Source organism: Colossoma macropomum, unplaced genomic scaffold (assembly GCF_904425465.1).
Source record: "Colossoma macropomum unplaced genomic scaffold, Colossoma_macropomum, whole genome shotgun sequence".
Lineage (NCBI taxonomy): Eukaryota > Metazoa > Chordata > Actinopteri > Characiformes > Serrasalmidae > Colossoma > Colossoma macropomum.
Window position 1 is genome coordinate 20816583 of NW_023494790.1, and position 20894 is coordinate 20837476.

General features: G+C 39.4%; 1 protein-coding gene across 1 annotated transcript in view; it reads right to left on the reverse strand.

Moving 5' to 3' along the window:
* The window catches only part of zeb1b (zinc finger E-box binding homeobox 1b), an 86306-nt gene that overhangs the window by 11999 nt on the left and 53413 nt on the right, over positions 1-20894 (reverse strand). Inside the window, exons 2-3 of the mRNA XM_036572489.1 lie at positions 13576-13734; positions 27-182 (exon numbers count right to left, since the gene is read on the reverse strand). Coding sequence (XP_036428382.1) covers positions 27-182; positions 13576-13734 — 315 coding nt within the window. The remainder of the gene's footprint in view (positions 1-26; positions 183-13575; positions 13735-20894) is intronic.

A 20894-nucleotide genomic window follows, 5' to 3' on the forward strand; every position in this document is an offset into this window, starting at 1 on the left:
TGGTCAGGCCTTTGTGTATTATGTACCGTTCTCATCATGGCCGCTGGTCTCTGGTGTGCCCTGGCGAGGTTCGTCCTCTGGTGCCTCTGGAAAAATGACTGCTGTGTCTCCCTGCTGAAGCATCTCCTCAACCAGAGCATCCCTACTCCTCTCATCCTCTTCTGACACACACTCTTCTTTCACTGCAACACACACATGTACACACGCTAGAAAGACTCACAACACAGGCTGGGATATTCTTTGCTGTTATAAGAAAACAAATAGATGAGCAAGAAAAACAAATTGGGTTTTAAAATGTAATAAATAATGGACTGAGCCTGAAAACTCGTTAGGTTACCTAAAATATGACTTCAAGGCTGGGAACACATAAAATACATTTCTACAAATCATGTTTTGATCTATGCAAGCCGGTGTAATGAGGTTTTGATGTTCAACAAAGGTGCTTTGGACCCATCTCAGGGACTCTCCACTGTAAGACTTTGTTATATTAATTCCAACCCTAATCTAACACACCTGATCCAGCTAATCAAGGTCTTCAAGAGCGTCGGAATATTAGAGCCAGGTGTGTTCCATTAGGATGGGAACTGAACTCTGCAAGACCATAAATCTCTAGGAATATATAATGGGAACTCGGCTGAATCCTCCGAGAGCTGCGCAGTCTACGGCTATTGGTCCTGACCACCCACCTGATTTTTCTAATTAGGTTTCCGTCCTTGTTGGAGAGGAGATATCATTAGTGGAGTCAGGTGGTGTTGAGCACATTTGGAACTAGAACTGCACAATATGGACAAAATGCTAGTACTGCAGTTATGCTGCTACATACTGCGGTCTGACCTACAGTATATTAAAACATGCACTACTGAACCATGAATTTTTTTGTCCAAAATAATTAGCCTTTGCTGGACTACATAAATGCCTTGATTCAACAAAACACAAGAACATTGATCTAGAACTGTAACCCTATTGACATCTGGCTTTTTCTTGCAACTTGTAAGCGTAACGTGTCCTCATAAGATTAACCACATGCATTTACATGTGTCTTCGGTTAATCATATTTCAATCCAAATTTCATACAGCATGTAATATGCAAATCAGCACAATATGACCGTTTAATCTATTCCTTTTCATTTTTTAATTCTATTCAACAGATGGCTGGCACCCTGAAAATCACAATTTTGCATTGTTGTTTTTTTATTTTTTACACTTAGAGGCTAACTTTGGCAGATATTGCTGGAATTTGTTGTTTTTGTCACCACAGTTACGAACCTCATGCATTTTGATGTAATGTATTAGGAGGGGTTTTGGATCTCATGTGACCTGGAGAGATGAATGTATTTGCACCTGGCTAAAACTTATCTTGGACTCCTGAAGTTCTTTCTGGTGCCTTTATATCTGCATTCATATATATATATATATATATATATATATATATATATATATATATATATATATATATATATATATATATATATACTGCACTTTGCAGCCTTCAGCGATATCAGTACTGTAATAGCAACTATTGTACGTTGTACAGTCATGACTGAAACTAGTATCTGTAGATAACATGGCTGAACACCACAACTGTCCACAGTGCTCTTCTAAAGTCTCAGGACATGCATGTTGATTGCAATGGATGAAGCTGCAGTTGCGCATGAGGGTGTAATAGATTCATATAACCGGCTCCTCAGCATCAGTTTTGTTTTTCAGCTTTGCTATATGAGTGTTGTGGGCTGGGATAATGCTATTGCTTAAGCCAAGACTAACTCTCTTTGGAGGGGAATAGGGGCAATCTATCCACCAATTATTTTCATCCCTCTAATCCTCAGTGTTTTCTTTTCATTCGGTTCCCCACACACAGTGCAGGAAATGGGTCATTACAGGTTTTCTTATGAACTTCAGGTGCACGCCATTACTCTCAAGGGCTACGGTGCTCTGTAAGGGCCGAAGTGATGAAGGCTGTAATACACAGTATCATGATAGTGAAGCACAGCATAGTAATGCACTGATCTGATATACTGAATCCATATAAGACAGATGTGAATACTTCACATTTGATACCATTACATGAGCATTATAACTGTAACAGAGCCACTTTATAAACTTTCTAGAACAAGATTTTGTGTTGTGTAATCATCTCCACTGAGGTACATTAGCCTCTATTATACATTTATGTTTATATACTCTGCTAGAACATGAGTGCCTTAACTGAGCTTTGGTACTTGTGATGCAGTGAATTCAGATTTTGGTACTGGGAGAGCAGAAGTTGGGATTTGTTCATTTCTAGTATATATTCCATGTCTTCACAACACCACCTGATTTCCTCACCAGGGATAAATATCTGTAGCCCTTAATAGACAGGTCAGTATCATATATCCTAGCTGCTGGGTCTTGTAGTGAGCAACATTAAATACACTGATGCATTCTTGGGCACATCAAACAGGCTCCCTTTCATACATTAGAAAAAAGAGATGTTACCTTCAAAAATACACAGAAATGCATTACACCTGACCGACGATTTACAGACAGAAAAGTGGAAAGCACTGTTCTGGGAGCATGTACGGTGCAGATTCACATAGTTCTAAGATTATAATCGTAAGATCAAAGTCATACAGGCAAAGGAACAACAAAAAAGACATTAAGTCTCAATTGCGTATTTAGCCCACTTATAAAGCAAACAAAACAAATTAATCCTAAATAACTAATTCAATCGCTAGATTTCCCAATATGCCTTAATGCGCAAACTGTGCTCAACCTCCTGTAAAACGAAGAGCTTAATTGGAGCACCGCATTCTACTTCTTTATCGCTCACTAACGAAGGATTGGCTCCACTAACGAGGGCAAATGAGGAAATGAAGGCTTTGGGAAAAAGCAAGCCCCGAGGCTACACACACACGTACCTCTGCCTGAGCTGTGCACTTTCTCATGCATGCACACTCGAAATGAGTCCGCAATGTCAGCAATTACAACTAATGGCATTCGCTCGCAACTCAAAACAACATTCGGAACACCTGAGGACATTTGTGCATTTGTGTGTCAGAACGATTTACAAAGATGAAGGTATGGGGGTGTTGGGGAGGGGTAAACAAAACGACGCTCTCTCTTTCTCTCTCTTTTTGGAAAACTCTTACATTGTCAGTTTTGGTGATTCCATGGAGGACAGCTGATGTACAGTAGCAGTGCGCGTTTGTCCAACATGCAGGATTTGCGTGGTTTAAATGAATGCATCAGAGAAAAATGAATGCTGTCAGTCCCTAAAGGCTTTCAGTGTGAAAAGAGGGATTTATAGACAAAACAAAATTCAGATTTTCCATGTTAGAAGCTACAGATGAATAGCATAAAGATAAGAGCGACAGCAACTAGGCCATTTTTTACATAATCCATTTCCACATCCGAATCCTACCACCTGGCAGAAATGATGAGACCGAATTAAATGGTTCAAATTAGGCCTGGCTGATAAAATGGTAATGACAATTATCGAAATTGAACATTTTTTTCTAGTACTGATAATACCCTTGAGGTATTTTCAATAAAATGATTGTGCTGTTCAGCTCTTCAATCCAGTACTTAGCACAAGGCTTCGACTCCAACATGAAAAATGGTTACTTGCAACACCACAAACGATGAGGACAGCTGGAGAGTTAGCTATGCTTGTTAAACGTATGCAAAGGAACGTGTGAAAAGTGGAACAAAATGAGATTGTGGCAACAAGAAGGCCTCACATCCTCTGCCATGTTCATATCAGATGTAACAGAACAACCAGAATAAGCCTTTTGTTGTCTTTAAGTTTCAAAATAACATTCAGCTTTAAAGCTGCACTATGTAAGTTGTTGTTTATGTTAAAATTGAAAGAAGCAGCACTGTTGAGCCAGGAGCGAGAAGAAAAGCTAAAATATAAGGCCTGTCCTCCACTGCGGGTCACCCTGTAAAGCCTGAAATAATCATTTAAAAGTCAGAGGCGTTGGGTCAGATTTCGCAGAAGTTTTCGGGCTACGTCATACGTCTTTATGTATTAACGTCATACACACAGCTTCACTAACACACCTGATTCAGCTCATCAGCTAATTAGCAAGGCCTTCATGAACTGAATTCAGAGCCTTAGATGAGGGTATACACTAATCCCTGCAGTACTTTGGCCTGGTAGGTTCCCAGTTTGACATGCCTGCTCTACATTATATACTGATGAAGATATGATGACAGTAGTAGATCCAAAGCACAACCTGTGTTACAAAATGTTTTCTGCACATTGTGTGCAATTACACTTTTCCACCAGAGAGGTCGCCAAATTGCCTAAACTTACATAGTGTATGTTTAAAATTGAGCATTGGGAAATGCATGTAGGCAATAATTATTGAACATAATGAATGGACAAATTATGATCACCGTGGCAACATTTTTTTGCCTATATTACCCAGCCCTAGTAACCAGTCACTTCACTGCTATCACAGGTTATAATGGGCTTCTACTTCAGCCCATGTTTAAGGTTGGGTTGCCCTGTTGTGAAACAGCCTACAAGAAAAGTTTAAATCATTATTTAAACTGACATGTGGGATGTTTCTGTTGTGTAGTAATGAAGGTAAAATTCACATAAATAGCAGTTTCTCTCCCGCTGGGCCTTGCTCTCCTGTAACACACACTTATGACATCACTGTTCGCCTGGCACTGCTCTGATCACACATCAGCAGCGGGACCAGAAAGAGAAGGATGAATACTGCTTAAGAATGGATTATATTCCTTCCTTTTAAAAAGAGAGGGAGGAGGTAAAGAGCCTTGCAGCTGTTGGCACTCCTCTCTGTAATCCTCAGCTGTCCTGTCCAGCTCCTATTTACAGCACCTACCAGCCCTGCATTCCCCACAAAACTCTGCTGAAACCCACTTAATCAACCACATGACCTTATGAGGGAGAACATGAAAGCCTGCATGCTACAGCAGGCTGAATCTAATGGCAGAGACAAACAGGAAATCTCTGGCCAGGCCTCCAGCTCCCACTGAACAACAAGAAATGGTACAGGGCTGCAACATGTGGTTAAGTATAATGTGGTTTAAAGGCTAAAGTAACACACGTACACTTCCTCCACTGCTTAAAACACACATATTATAGTAAAATGGTAAAAGATGAGATAAAGTCGATGAATAGTGGGTCAATCGACACAGTGATGCAATGGTGTTAGCTTGAGTCAGCACACCAGTGTGAGTGTCCAATACAGGATTGCTTAACAAATTTTAAATCAAATTCAATGCGTTTTAATACCTTTTTAAAGCTGCGTTCACACGTTGCCGTTATAAATACCGTTGCTCTGTGCCGCAATGGTATACATCAAAGGTGGCATACAGCCATAGCAATGTTGCCATGCTGATGTTACCGGCAAAAAGGGATGATATCTGAGAAAAGCTTTAGCAATGTTCATTTCTTATTTAAGGCGCTTTATTTTTTATTTTTTTCTGGGTGATCCCGAACTTCAACAAGGAGACGTTCAGCATTCATGGTTCCCCAAAAATCAACATCCGGTTTTTCCACCATCGCAGTCGACAGCAAAGGTTGGAAAAATTTAACTCGATGTAATTTTCCATCGCTGCTTCACTGAAAACGATAGAAAATCTTGTTTGCTGCAGTACGTCGACCATCAACAGCAAAAGACCTCATCACACGCAAATGCAAATAAAAAACTGGAAATATGCTTTGAAATTGTTTGATCCTTTCAGTCTTTTCAATGTTTTTGACTTTATCTGTCCTGTTTTTTGTCCTCCAATCTGATCCAAGTCTTTGAATACTGAGTATCAGCTGATACAGAAAACTGAGCTTTTTATATTTTCATACAAAAAACATAACTGAACAATTTTGTTAAGATTGCTAATCTGCTAATTAATACTACAGTAAAAGAAGTTTTTGTATGTGCATAATGTGACATTCTGGACTGATTTGTTTTTTCCTACTTTTTCAAAATGAACACTCTGAGTGCGTTATTGGCTTATGACCAAATTTGATTAACTTCCCTGATTATCTGGCTTCCAGTTACTTTAATATTTCGCAGTGAAATCGCTTCATAACCCTGAACTGATAGCTTTTGTTTTATCTGACTACTTAGGTGAAAATGCCATTTTATTTGATCATAAATATGCTACTATTTCATATTGCTCTAACATGCGCACAGCAATCTGCTCCTTTCTCTCCATTTTGAATGTATCTGTATTTCTACTAACACCAGTTTAAAACCAGAAGCAGCGCAGACAGTAAAGCAGAATGACGCCATCATAGTTTCTTTTTCAACTGGTTGCAAATTGTGGGTGAAAAACATTATAGAAGTGTATTTATTATATGCTTTTGATGGCGTATCACTCGCAGCAAGCAGCAGAAAACAATCTCTAGCCATAATAACCACACGCTCACATTTTACATACCCATGTTTAAACAAAAGGTGCTACTTTAAACACAACACTGGAGCTGTGGATATTATAAATTTCCCACTGTAAAGTAGTTCATCCCTAAATTTAATACCTCTAATAGTAAAAAATATTTTCACACTTTTTCAACATTTATTTTAAGACTTAATAACACCTTCGAAGTATTCACAGGAACCATGTTAATCACAAGCCATACAATAGTAGTACAAAGGATTTTTTAACGCCTTATGCTTCTTCCAAAATGGAAATGTAGAACAGAAATCAAAAAAAAATTGTAGAAGGGTTTTTTTACTGTAATTATCTGTTTTTTGCTTTGTTTGGTTTCATTCCCAGGAACTAATGGAGGGGAAGTACGTGGGTGTCATGGATTAAATGTAATCATATGGGCCTGATCAATTCTCTTAAGAATAAAACAGGTAATTTGACACTATTTGTAAATCCTTTAGATCAAATGCACAAACCGATTTTATACAGTCCTGTTCTGTAGTGATTTGACTGTATTGAGGGTGTACCCACTTCCTTTAGCACATATGTGATGCACACAAGGCCGGGAACTGGCACTATAATTCCCAGAATGACCTGTACAGGTTTCAGTGGAAGTTCCCTATGACTCAGCTGCCTACACTTCCACAAGGTTAAGACAGCAGTGACACTACAGTATGTTTCTTCACTGTACAAACTGTGAGTCAAATTCAGCATCTATTCCACAGATAAAATCTTTCAAGAGAAGGCAAAATGACACCCTTTGCCTTCTTTTGAAATTCTCTAAATAATGTCTGAGGTTCCCTGCTTTTTTTTCAGGTAAGATCTTCAAACATCAAACAGTTATTTGCTAGTAGTTTGAGAATGTTTTGCAACACTTAACTTGGAACTTCAAACTGCACAGGGACCAGTGAACAGTGGTTTATCACTTTGCAGGAAGTCGCAGCAAAGTTTACTCAGTCACTGCATTCCCTTAAAAAGCACCAATGCTTAGTGTTTGATGATGACGTTGCAGAACATTCCAAATGAAGGTATTCAATCAACTGTTCCCTTAACTCACTTCCTGTTTTCAGTGTATAGGGCAGTGGTCATCAACCCTCTTCCTTGAGATCTACTTTTCCCCCAGAGTGCTGTTTCCCCCTTACCTAACACTACTGATTCTGATCCAGCCAATCAAGGACTTCTGAAGAAGTTAATTAGCTGGAGCAGGTGTGGCAGATTGTGGTTGGACCCAGACTCTGCAGAAAGGTAGATCTCCAGGACCAGCGTTGGTGACCACTGGTGTAGGGAATATAAGGGTACTGCTTAAAGACCCTGCAGCTATATTGTTGCTGTGCCTTTCCAAAGGGAACGGAAGATTTTTTTTTCCAATATGGCAGCAGCTACAATCAGCCTGTTAATTGCACACAGTGAACAGAATGTGTTGGATTGAACTCAGCTGTTTTAAAAGGCTGCCATTTTGTTCAGTTCAGACAGTGATTCAGTGCTGGGCAGAGTGCTGTTGCTCTGGCAATCGAGGTTTGTATGGCCATATATATATATAAAAAGCAAAAAAGAAAAGACACACCCATGCACAATAAACCTGAAAGTAAAAACAAGACTTTTCATTTGAGCTGGAACAGACTGAGTTACTTACAGTGCTTTCAGTATCTGCTTTCATAACCTCCTCTGTTCTTTCTTGCAGTGGCTGGGACCCAGGGCCTGTCTCACCAAGCAGGATTTTTTGCTTAGCGTGCTAACTTATTTCAATCTAACTCTGGATTTTCTGTCTCATGACAGAAGATCACTCTTTTACCAAACTACATCACATTGGCAACTTACGCTTGCACACCTGATCGCTCCGGAGCAGGTTAGTTTCTGGATTTCAGATCATAAACAGCTCTTGTACCAGTCAGGATGATGGAGGTGGTTTTCTGCATGTTTGTGCAGTCAATCACATGAAGAATTATTATTCCGATAAGCACTAGCCCGGTGATAGCATAGCTTTTTTATCGTTATAAATGCTTTACTTTCTACATATTTATGTAGATTTTTTTTTTCCTTCGTAAAATCAGCCACTGACTCCTCTTCATGTTTCATGTGATTGGCTGTTTGTAATAGTCGAGTCAAGTCAAGGTTTATTTATATAGAGCTTTTTACAACAGGTGCTGTCGCAAAAAGCTGCTTTACAGAAAAATCTGGGTCCGAGCCCCCCTGAGCGTCACCAATGCCGACAGAGGCAAGGAAAAACTCCCTAAGAGAAAGAGGAATAAACCTTGAGCCAACACTCAAAAAACCAACACTCAAAAGGGGAACCCATCCTCCTCTAATAAACATCACTCTTATGCCTGGGCACAAGGATTAATCATAGCTTGAGAATCTAGTCCTGGGTTAACATAGAAAGTTGAACTTGCTGTATGAAACAGTCCCTATATAGAGAGCTATAAAGAACACATTAAACACACTGTGGTTCCTGTTGAATAGTCTCTAGGACTCTGCCCTGGAGTATCAGTGTTATTGTAACATGAAGGCTTGATATGTAAGTTGCCCAATCACACCAACAGCTTGGGCAGGGTCATCTGGCATGAGCATTTTGCCAACTGGGCTGTGGGATGTAGCACTTAATGAATTGTGAAACATTTGTACAATCTTTGCAAATGCACATCAGGGAAGGAAATTTGTAAGCCAAGGGTGAAAGCACCTTAAGACATCCAAGTTGGAGAAGGGTGGAGGTAAGAAGTGAGAAATGAGAATACAAACTCTCTACTTTTCATTTCAAGAGCTAAAGTGGTTCTTCAGGCGTTCTTGTTATGTTTATATCGGCTAATCACAATCGTCGTTCGTCGTTTTGACAGAATTCCTGAAAACAAACCTATGGTGAGAATAGTGGTGGCAGAATTATTGAAATAAGAAATGGTAGAAATGGGTTAATGAGGAATGTAATGCCTGAATGCCTGACAAATGCTATTTTGGTCATCTGATGCTGTATTTATTTAATTCCTGAAGCTGGACGTTTTGCATTAAACCATATGGATGACCAGACACAGCTCAATAACAAAACTATTAAGAGGCAGTAAAAGTATGATGGTAAGCTAAGCTATATCTGGGTTAATGCATTTGCTAAAATCACTTTAATGTGATAAGTAACAATAACGTTACAGAATAATGTTAAGATCAATTAGCTAACTAGTTAGCTTCTCTTAACCTAGTTGCTGATAGCTTGGTAAATCCGTCTGATTGAACTGGACTGTACAGAGCTCACATTTGTGATTAAAACAATGTGTACAAAGATAAACATTAATGCACCTGTACACATGCCATGCTTCTACTGTTTCATTAAAGTCTGAAAAGTTTGCTCATGTAAAAGACTTGTTCTCCTCAGCATCATCTCCTCCTCCTCCTTCTCAGTGGGTCAGCTATTAAACTCTCTTTTGCATGGATTCTTTGTCATCTTCTTTTTCTTCTTCTTCAGCATATTATTAATCAGGTGTAGTCTCCATGATGGAGAACCGTTGTATGTACATAGACCCTTTTTAGTTAAGAGTGTATTCAGCTTTATAAGACTGGAAAAAAACACTTTCTTTTGGTCCTCGGGCCACTAACTTCTTTGGCTGCTCCCAAAAAGGTCTAGTGGGCGCAGTCCTAATGCTTGTGCAATGACTCGAGGCTGGATTCCGGGCTGACAGTGCTGTGTAATGTATGAACTAGTGCAGGGCCTGTGTAATAGAGAAGTGTAATGGCTGAACTGCTTCGCTGTGAATGGGAGTGGTGCGTTTTCATTCCGCAGAAAATGAGAGCCGACAGCGTGCAAGCAGGCAGCGATGGCTTCTAATCATGAAGGTTGAGAGCGTGAGAGCGAGCCTCTATTGTAAAGAAGGGAGGATGAAGTGGAGGTGTACTGGGGGAAAAAAGAGGCTTTAAAACAAACATAGAGACCACAGAGAGTCAGTCTGTCTGGCTCTGTTCTAGGTGGTGCTGTGGAGAGCAAAGACAAAAAAGAGGATGGAGCACTAAAGAACAGACGAAGAATGAGTGGGAGAGACTGAAATCTGAGATAAACATAAAAAAAGAAAGAAAAAAGAGGGTTGGGCTGATGTTGTAGAGTGGATACTGCTAGTGACTGCTTTACAGCCTGGAGGGCTATGAATTATGGGTAGTGTAGGCAGAGGAGTGTATATATCTCTAACATGTGATGTGGGTGCAGAGAGCAATGCACATTACATCTCGACAGGCCAGTTTCTCTCAGTGACACACCTAATATCTCGTACATCTACTGCCTCTACTACAGCCCCTCCCCCCTTAAGGGAGGGAGAGAGGGAGAAGAACGCTCTGAGCTTTATCAATAAAGAACTGAAAGACAGTGGAACAAATTCAGAGCAGGAGCAGGACTGTTTTGAGTAATGATGATTATCTGATGTCACTGTGAGGGAAAAAAGCAAAAAGAATGGTGGGGGCCTATGGGCGATAGAACATTATGTTATTGTTATACTGATAAATTACATCACGACATGCTTTCCTGAGCACATCACAGGTATCATCAGTATGACTAAAACAATGACTAACAGAAATAAAAAAAGATTTAGAGCACCTCTAAACGAGAACAAGTGGTGTCAGTATCAAACTAAATCTGCATAGTAACAAGTCAATTGGATATCGGTCTAGTATGAAAATATGATAATTAATAATTTTGTATAATACATTATTTTGTTAGAAATAATCTTTTTCTCTTTCTCCTTATGTTTAACAAAACAAAATACTTATAGTTTTAATACATACAGAAAGAGACCAGAAGGAGCATCGTCAGGGTATCTGAAAGTAAATTAAATTGAATGCTTTTTATATCAGCTTTAATGCTGAAATTTCGAAGAATTAATGCTGTTTTATGCAGAAACCTTAACTATATAAGTAGTCTTAGTACCACTGTCACGCTTATGCTAATTTATACTTGCACTTCTAAGGGAATTTCGATGTTAGCACCAAGCTAGCGGTGGTGTACATTCCCACACAGAAGTTAATACTGCTTAAGCCAGCTCTACTTAAACATGGATACTTGAAACTTGTAACAGACATTCAAGCGGCATATTCTTTACTTTACATGTTGCAGTACAGTTTTTGCAAACCCTCTGGTAAAGCCTCTGAATATTACTGTACAATACATGTGTATTATATATGATACAATTTTACTTCCTATGCCATGTACAAACATGCACCAATCCTGCTGGTGTGGGTTTCCTCTTTTTTGTGATGCACACAAAAGTACCTTGGCGCTAACAGATCCCCCTGGAGAATGCTCAGTCAGTAACCATCGCTTTATAGTGACCTGCAGAAACCTTGTTAACCATTCAAACTGTGAACTAATCATTGTCAATTCATCGAAAACATAAATCTTAAATGATGATTTCTTATATTAAGTAATTCATTTGATTAAGTCATTGCAACAGCCTTAATGGTAATATGTAATACAGTGGAGTCCAAAAGTCTGAGACCACACTGTAAAGTTTGTATTTTTTTCATTTAAACTTGGAAAGAAACAGAAAGTTTTAGAATCTTGAAAAATTTAAAACAAAAAATTCTATTATTAATTTGTTTCAATTTGAAGAAAATTAGAAATTTACCATGTTAAGGCCTTTATACAAAAAGGTCAGACTGTCTTATTAGTTAGTTGAAAAACACATGTTCAAACAACTCTCAGGTGGATCTGATCTACTGATCAGAAGCTTTTGCATAAACTTAGAGAATCCATGCCAGCTTGTGTGCACATTGTCAATAAAGGAAAAGAGGGGCATACAGTAACTACAACTTTTGGACCCCACTGTATGTATTGTGAGTCTTCAAATATCACAATATTACGTTTTTTTCCCATGGCTCCTACTGTCCCATTACTGTGACAATGACAATGTCAATGTCACATCGTCCACCTCTAGGCTACTTTCTCTTATGTTGGCCTACAGGGAGAGAGAGAGACTCAGATAACCCCTACTTCTGTGAAGTGTTTAATGTTAGGAGAGCTCAGCCAAAACTAATGACATTCCTTTACTCTGAACCTCCCCGCTGCAGAACACTGCGTCAAGACATGTGAGAGTGCATGAGAGCTAGTAAGTTCTGTACTAGCAGTGGTTTTAGTGCCAGTGTATGACCTGTATTGATGTTTGCGTGATGCTAAGCTAACTTTAATATCCAATACTCACTCATGCAGCACACACACACCAGCTGAACACATTTATACTTCCACTCCACAGCAAGCACTCAGTATCACTACATCATTCATATCAGCTCATATCTCCTCCAGAACCGCCCTAATCACAAACGTTCCGCACTACCTCATCCATCTGCTTACAGCTAATCATCAGGAATTCGCCTGAGCAGCGCTTCAGACTATTCGTCTCACAAACTCTACCTGAAGACACGGCCAAAGCCTGAAAACCCTGAAATTTTTCCTCCTGCACCTTCATCTTCTGCAAGAAAAACAAGGCTTCCTGATCATGGAGAAGGTAGTTTCTATATAGCACAATACAAGCAAAAGCCTCTCAAGTCATTGGTAGGAGCAGGTGGTGTTGGCCTCAATCAGCACCAATGTGGTTCAAATTAAATGCTTTTTAAGTCAGCTTTAATGCTGAAATTTTGAAGAATTATTGCTGTTTTATGCAGAAACTTTAACTATATAATTAGTCTTAGTACCACAACCTTGCTTATGCTACTTTATACTAGCACTTCTAAGGAAATTACAATTGCTGCCATAATAAAACCAGAATGGTAAGATTATAGGAGAAGGAAAAATACATTTTAATGTAACTTAGGAACCTTGAAAGGTTTGTTTTTCATGTTTTCTATCAGTTTGTCCATCATGAAATATTCATATACTGTAAAGGGCAGCGTTTTCAAGAGTCACAAGGTTTTCTTATAGCATGACAACAGATTAGTCTAGCTACTTTTTTCAAAATCAATCAGAAAATTCAAAGTAGAACAAAAACTGGATCAGCAAAGAAAAAGCATATGATGGCTGTGGTTCTTAACCCAAATACAATTCCAGAAAAACTAGGTGGGGGTGGGGCATGGACCACACCTTGCAATGCATTTCAAGATATGGTCCATGCTTAACTTTATGTGTTTAAGTGAGTCCTCCCCTCCATCTCCTGGGGCATTTCTCAGTAAGATTGCAGATTCACTGTCTTGATGTGTTTTCTCCTCTAGAAATATGACCTACTGAGACATTACCTTCATCCCATCTGTCTTCAGGGCCGTTGGGGTCGTCGTCATGGGCCACGCTGTCTCCATCAGCTCCATCCAGGGGGCTCCCCTCTTCTTCCACGATGTGAAGCTTATCCTCATCATCAGAGTCTGACTGACCTTCTAGTACATGGCTGTAGTTACTCACTGCACACAGAGAGAGAGAGAAGGTAGAAAATGTTCAGATGTGTTTATAATAAGAATGCAGTGGAGGGTATAGAGAAAGAGTGGAATTGAGCGGTTAGATAAAATGAACAATGAATGAGTAAAGGTGAGTGAGAAATGAAAAGTAGGAATGCTGGAGAGTAAAGAAAAGGAGAATGGCCAACAGTGGAGCAATGATTTCATCCAATCTGCCCCCTGCGAGGTCGGACAGAGAAGGGGGGGTAATGGTCGGCGCGCAAAGAAGAAAAGGCTGATTAAAGAGAAATGGCTGGACAGGGAGAGGGAGAGAGAGAGATGGAGGACGGTGCTTCAGGTAGTAATTTGTTTCTTGGGCTGGGAGCAGTGGGCAGTGCCTGAATGAGTTTATCAATAAGCCAATGGACGAGAGACAGAGGACGAGTTAGACAGAAGGACTCGCGATTACATCAATCAAACTCTGGGGCAGGTTGCATGCAGACCGGCCCATGGGCATACCCACATACCTGCAGCACAGTCACTGAGTCTTTAATACACACTGAGAGATTAATGAAAGAGTCACAGTAATGTCTGTGACTTGCATTATAACCTACTGGCTCTTAAATTGGGGTCCAAACTTAATGGACAGAAGGAATAATTTTACACTACAGGTAAATCTTAAAGACCAATAAACGGGAGAGAATCAGAAGAGTGTTGATCCAAACACACTCAACCATTTTTTTTTGGTTTATTTTGCTCAATCTCTGTCATAATTATATTACGTAAATACGTGAGGCAGTTACGATGCATTTGTGGTGGATCTGAATGCTGCTGCTAAACCTATACCAAAATGTCATAACATTATGCATGACTCTAAAGCAAAACAGCCATATGCCTCTTACCTTTAATGAAGCTTCTTATTAGGTTCATGTCATTTAAAAAGGAAACTAAATTTTTTCAGCTTAAAATGGCAGTTTGACCTGTTAAAGAGCACATATTTATTAATATTGTGGCTTTTGGCTGACAGTAAGTACTGAAAATGAGTTAGTGTGTTTCATGTGTGCCTGTAGCCCACACACTGCAAACTTCAGGTTAAAAGTAAACAAAAAAGCTGATAAAAATCAGAAAAAAATGCCAGTTAAGCTGTAAAGACATCAGAAACGGCCATAAGAATTCATGATCAAACTAGAACGCAAGAGCTGAAGTTATTCAAACATACAAAGGTGTTGTTATTGTTACAATGCTGATATACTTGAAAAGTGTATTTGTTCAAATAGTTTACATGGGTTGTAAACAACATGCTGCAAATCCACATAATCAGTAAAGCAAGGCTGCCGATGGTCCCTGAAGAGTTCACATCTCTTTATACGTTATTTAACTCATACCCACACTGTAAAAATGATGCAGTTTTTAACTTAAAAAAGTAAGTAACCTGGTTGCATTGAACTTTTACAAGTATGTTAACAGAACAATATGTGTTTTACACTCTGTTAACTCAATAGTAGTTCAATGACCTCAAAATTTTAGGGCAACCAGGTTACTTTTTAAATTGAATAATTTTTTTACAGTGCATAAAGACAAAGCAAGTCTTTCAACTATTATTACCTACTTGAAGTTATGAAGACGGTCTAGTCTGAGTGCTCAACTTGATCATCAAGGGCTGCAGAGCTACATTTGCTCCAGCCATGCACAACACCCCCTGTTTTCACTAATGAGCTCGCACACTTAACTAAGAAGGGAGCCTAATTAGGCAAATTAGGTTCTCTGGCATATAGCTGGAACAAATAGCGGCAAACATTGTGGAACTTGTTGAAAAAGTCACAGGATTTGTATTCATCATTTTACTATTTCTGTTAGTCATCAAAGACTGACACCCCATTTAACATAGTTCTAATACAAAGCCTACTGCTGTGTACAGATCTTACTGTGTAAAGGATAGAAGGATTTTGCAGAAACGTAAAGTAAATTCAACAGAATACTGAACTCCTATTACCTTGATCAAGACACCCCAACAAAAAGAGGGCAATATGGCAAAAATATAAAGGTGCTTGAAGATATTTAAATTATGATACTTGGCCCTATATGGCTCACTACGCACGTTGCAAAGGGCCCCGCAAATTAAAGCTGCTCACTGGTCATCTGGTCAAAAAGAAAAAAACAAAATAGGACTGAATTGTGGGAACATGTGTTCTCTCCTCTACAAATTTGATGTAAGCAAACAACGATAATGTTTAACAAATAAAAGTTGATGTGCCAGCTGGGCAGTGCATCTCTCTCCTGTCTGACTGTCTCACTAACATATTACGTTTGATGGATGACAACAGGTAACAGTGTTTACAAACTGAAGCTTGTAAGAAACAACTGCGTCACATGACGATAAAAATCTATTCATATGTGCGTGCGCGAAATGAAACTGGAGACCAGTCGTGTCCAGACAATATATGGGCATGATGACACACTCCTCATAGGTGCGCATAATTTTAAAACAAGACAATGTTTATCTGGTGAGGATTGTAGTGGGAGCACTGGGGTGTCAGGTATGACTGTGTGGTAAATGGTTTACATGGCTCACAGGTCAGGTAGGAGGGCCCCTTTATAGAATTTTGCTTAGGGCCCCAGGGAGGTCAGGACCGGCTCTGTAGTTCATTTTTTGACATTTTTTTTTTACGTGATACAGACATTTGACAAGTCACCTTAAAAGCTTAGTGAATATCCATTTAAGAAACAGTCTACGTAGCACTTCCAGACAACCTTAACCCTGACTAGGGTTTCTTTATCATTTCACATCTGATCTCACCCTTTTCCGTCCTACCACTAATGTCTCTTTTCCTTTTTTTTTTTTACTATAAAAGGAGAATTGAGTGACCTCCATCTCTGCGCTGTACACCTGAGGGGACGATAGATAAGGGTAAGCAGCATTGATTTTTCTGTAGCCAGCCAGACGACCTTAATTAGCAATGTGTGTGGACACGCACGTGTTTGTGTGTGCGCAAGAGTGAGTGCGCTGGGCTCAGCGTGACGTGACATTCTATTAGAAGAGCGAATGACGGAGCGCTAGCCCTGCCTAACGAGTTCTCATTCGTTAAGGTAAGTGCTGCTTGAACATAGCCACTAATACTGGCAGCATAAATCAAGCTTAAAGAGTCAGATTCTTAGCCAGCGTCAGCAGAGTGTGAGAGAGAGAGAGGGAGGTGGGGCGGAGGAGACATAACCTTAAATATGAAGTAAATGATATCCTGGAATGTCCTCTGCCCGCCTACTGGTGTAATCTCAAATGAAACCAAGTCGGGAAAACAATGATGGCAATAAGATGATATCACTTCAGCCACGATATGCCTTTCTGAGCAGATCATGGGTGCAATCAATACTTGAACACTGAACAATAAACATTCCCTTTGTACAATAATTTGAATCTATTGGTAGTTTAAAGATGAATACAACAGAAAATATTTACTTAATTATACGCTTTACAAACAGATCACCTGAGTAACTACACAGATGCATACTTTCAGTTTGGCAAAGGATGCTGAGGTACATCCAAAATGAAACAAACAAATGCCAGTACATCAGATCTACTCTATGGTAGAGAAATGGAAGAGCTTGTCCAAAGGAAGGGTGCCAATGCACCAGTTTGGCAATATTTTAGTTTCCAAACAAACAAACGTGGAGAACCAATGGATGTTAACATTGAATGGTTTAACCAATAGGTGTTAGCATGCCATCTGTGCAGAATATTGTTATTATTATAAATTATAAAGTAATATCAGGAGCTTGCCAAGTTGGTAATTGTGTTGTAATTATATTACCATCAAGGAAAATTCAAGCTACGGGGTAAGGCTGCAAAATGCTCATACGTGGTACTTTGTAACTAAATTTGGATGACAATGACATATTTTATTGCAATACCAACAAAGCTTTACATCCTGTGAACAACAACAATCAGTGTAATGGCGTAGACGTGTACATACATGTAGTTGACTGAACGTCACCTCACAATGCCATTATCTTGTTTTATTTATCTTTGCTATCTTCTTTTTATTTTCTTCCTGTTCCTTTTTGATGGTTTATAATCGTTTGCAAATGTTAATTTTAAAAAATCATCGCACTTTTAAAAATCACACTTTTTACAGCCTTTTCTAAATGTGATATTTTGTGGTGTATTTTGTCTGTTCCAGCCCAAAACACAAAATACTGTGATATACAGTGTAACATAATGTCTTCATGACTCGTGTTTTTTTTCCAGTATTTCCCCCTCTTGAGAACTAGCCTCCATGACTACCTGATAGCTCTGAAAAAAAGCTGAAAAAATGCTGGGATTTTTACAGTGAGATTCACATTATGAAGCCTACAGGTCCTTCTGGGTGTAAAGCAATAAGGAGGTGTTTGCAGCAACCACATCTTTACTACCTTGGAAAGGCTCCCAATTCCTGTTAACAGACCCAACAGAAGACTATAGTAAAGAAAATGAGTGTGAACGTGGATGTTCAGACACACTGCCTGCAGGAGGGAGAGTACGTAGGCCTGTCTATAGAGCACTGCATGTGTGCGAGTCTGTGATAGCACAGCTTTAAGATAAGTGAGTGGGTGAACCCTGATAATGCACTTACAATGAAAACAGTTTCTCACACCCTCCTGTGCTCCTCCAGTGTGTTAAAGAAGAGGGACGTAACAGTGTTAGTATAAAAATCAACATATTTCCCTCTAACAAAGTCTGGCAAAGCATTTCTCAAAATCAGTGCATATAAAAGCACTCAGTGGAAATTTTAAGTGAAAGTGTTTGTGATAATAAGAAAAGTGTGAATTAGAACTGGAAATATTTGCCTGAACCTGACAGGACCTCACTGTTCATAAGGTTCCACTGGGTTTCTCAAATATTTGTGGAGCTCACGTCAGGCTCAAATTTTATGTTCAGGTTTCTCAGTCTGTCTCCAACCTTTAAAGGATTGTGGCCTGCGTTTGCCCCGTGTTCATTTTCTTCTCCCTACTTTGATTCTTTCTCCGCACTTTAAACGTTTTTTAATCTGGATCGCTGGAGTCACTGTTGCTGGCAGTTAGGTCAACAAGACCACCAGGAAAACCTCATATTATGTAGCTTCTTCCACACTAAATGAACACTAAAAATTTTTTTGGATGCCTTTGACTGACTGATAAATTGCTAAAGTGGAATTCAATCATAATATTAGATAGGTGATTGTTTTTATTTTGTGTATCAATGCTCTAATGAGGGCTATTGCTAATTTAGGGAAGCACCGATATAGAAACTATGGCTTAATGCTGATATTTGATCATTTTCATGTATATATTTGCTAATGCCAACACATAAACATGTATTAAATACAGCAATTTGGACCAGGTCTACCTGGATTAGCCTTATGGAAAAAAATACCATTTATTTCTGAGGTTACGAATGCAGTAAAATGAATAAAATGCTGATATTTTAGCATAGCAGCCCAGCCTCACCTAAACAATCTGTTCGTTTGAAGTACAATAAATAGTTACTTTAAAATATCAGTCGAATCTAAATTTCTTAATGGCATTTTTTTAAGCAAATATCTGCTGATAGTGATATGATTCTGAGATCATCGTGCATCCCTAGTCTCTGGTTGGTGGTATTCAGGCTCGGATTAGTTGGGTCAGACTGGGGCAGACTGTTCTCGGGCTACATTCAGGTTCAGATCAAAATTTCAGACCTAATTAAAGCTGTAAATTCATGTAGGTGCGTGGGTTCCCCCAAACAGGCAGCTAGAACGCTGAAGGTGTGCCAAAGTACCTCCATCTTCTTTACCCACACACTCTGTCCGGCCCAGCCCCCTCCATCTCATCCCTCTTTTCCACTCATCTAAGTACCTCTCTCCCTGGCCCGGCCAAATCAATTTTCCTCTGAGAGGCGCAAAGTCAGCACAGGGCTTGGCTACAGAGCTGAATATCACACACACACACACACACACACCATATCTCTTCACTGCTGGCCCGATCTCGTACATTTACATTAAGCTGATTTTGTGCTTTTTTATGCTTGCACTCTATCTAACACACTCTCCCTTTCAATCCTATTCTCCCTCTCTACCCTGTACACTCATTCTTTTTAGTACTGTAAGCAAATCTAGCCAACCCTACACTTGGCGTCATCCTCTCTATTTTTTTCCCCTCCATCTCTGTCTCTAGTTTGTTTCTCTTTTATTCTGAATAAGGGCTGCGTGATATGAGGGAAGAAGTCATGTTGCAGTTAAACTGCTACAGACCGCAAATGTGATTCGCTTTGCAAACTAGTACACACATCTGATTCATTAACTTTTGTTAGCTCATTTGAACCCACTGATTCATCAAAGAGCAGGTGCGATTGGTCATGATGCTCCACAACACAACAAAACATTCAGTGATTGGTTAGATGGCTCATTTGCACACTGCAGACTACTGTGATATCAGTATTGTGAAGGCTGATATCATGACAGCTATTAGATAACAATATTGCGCAGCCCTCTTCTGAATCATGCACAGGTTCAGTTTAAGCTGGAACTAAAAGCCATTAACATTTTCCATACTTCAGTTACTCAGAGCTACTAATCTTAACAAACAAGCCTCCTGCATTCCTGCAGTCTGACTAGCTCACACCTCCATAAGAGCTGCCACAAACCTTCTGATGATGTAGGGTGAACTGAGATGTTTCTGAGTTCTCCTAAATGTAAATCTGTGAAAACTGTATTGAATATAGTTTTTATTTAGATATTATAGATGCTGTAACATGGTCAGACACTCTTTGTACTTGAACTGCTTTTTCAGGTAAAGTGGGACAGTACTTTAAGCTTACAGGACACTTATCTGAGACAGCTCACTGGCAGTGCTTCCTATGTAGAGCAACAAAACTAATCAAATTTGGCTGAATGAATAACAATCATGAACTGAACTGGCTTTATACAAGATGTGTCCAAGGGTGGATTTCAGCTTTTTCCTGCTCTCCAAGGAAGTGCAGATTGAGTCAGGTTTCCTCCCTGACTCAATCTGCTCTCTTTATTCTTGCATACTCATTCTGTCCTCTCTCCATTGACTTCAACCTTTCCCCTTCCTTTATGCTGTCCTTTCTCTCACTGCCTTTTTTCCATGACTGTTAAAGGGAAGGTACATTTTTATAAAAGTGATATAATGCTTGGTTTTGTGGAATTAGGTCTTCATGCAACACAATTCCTCAC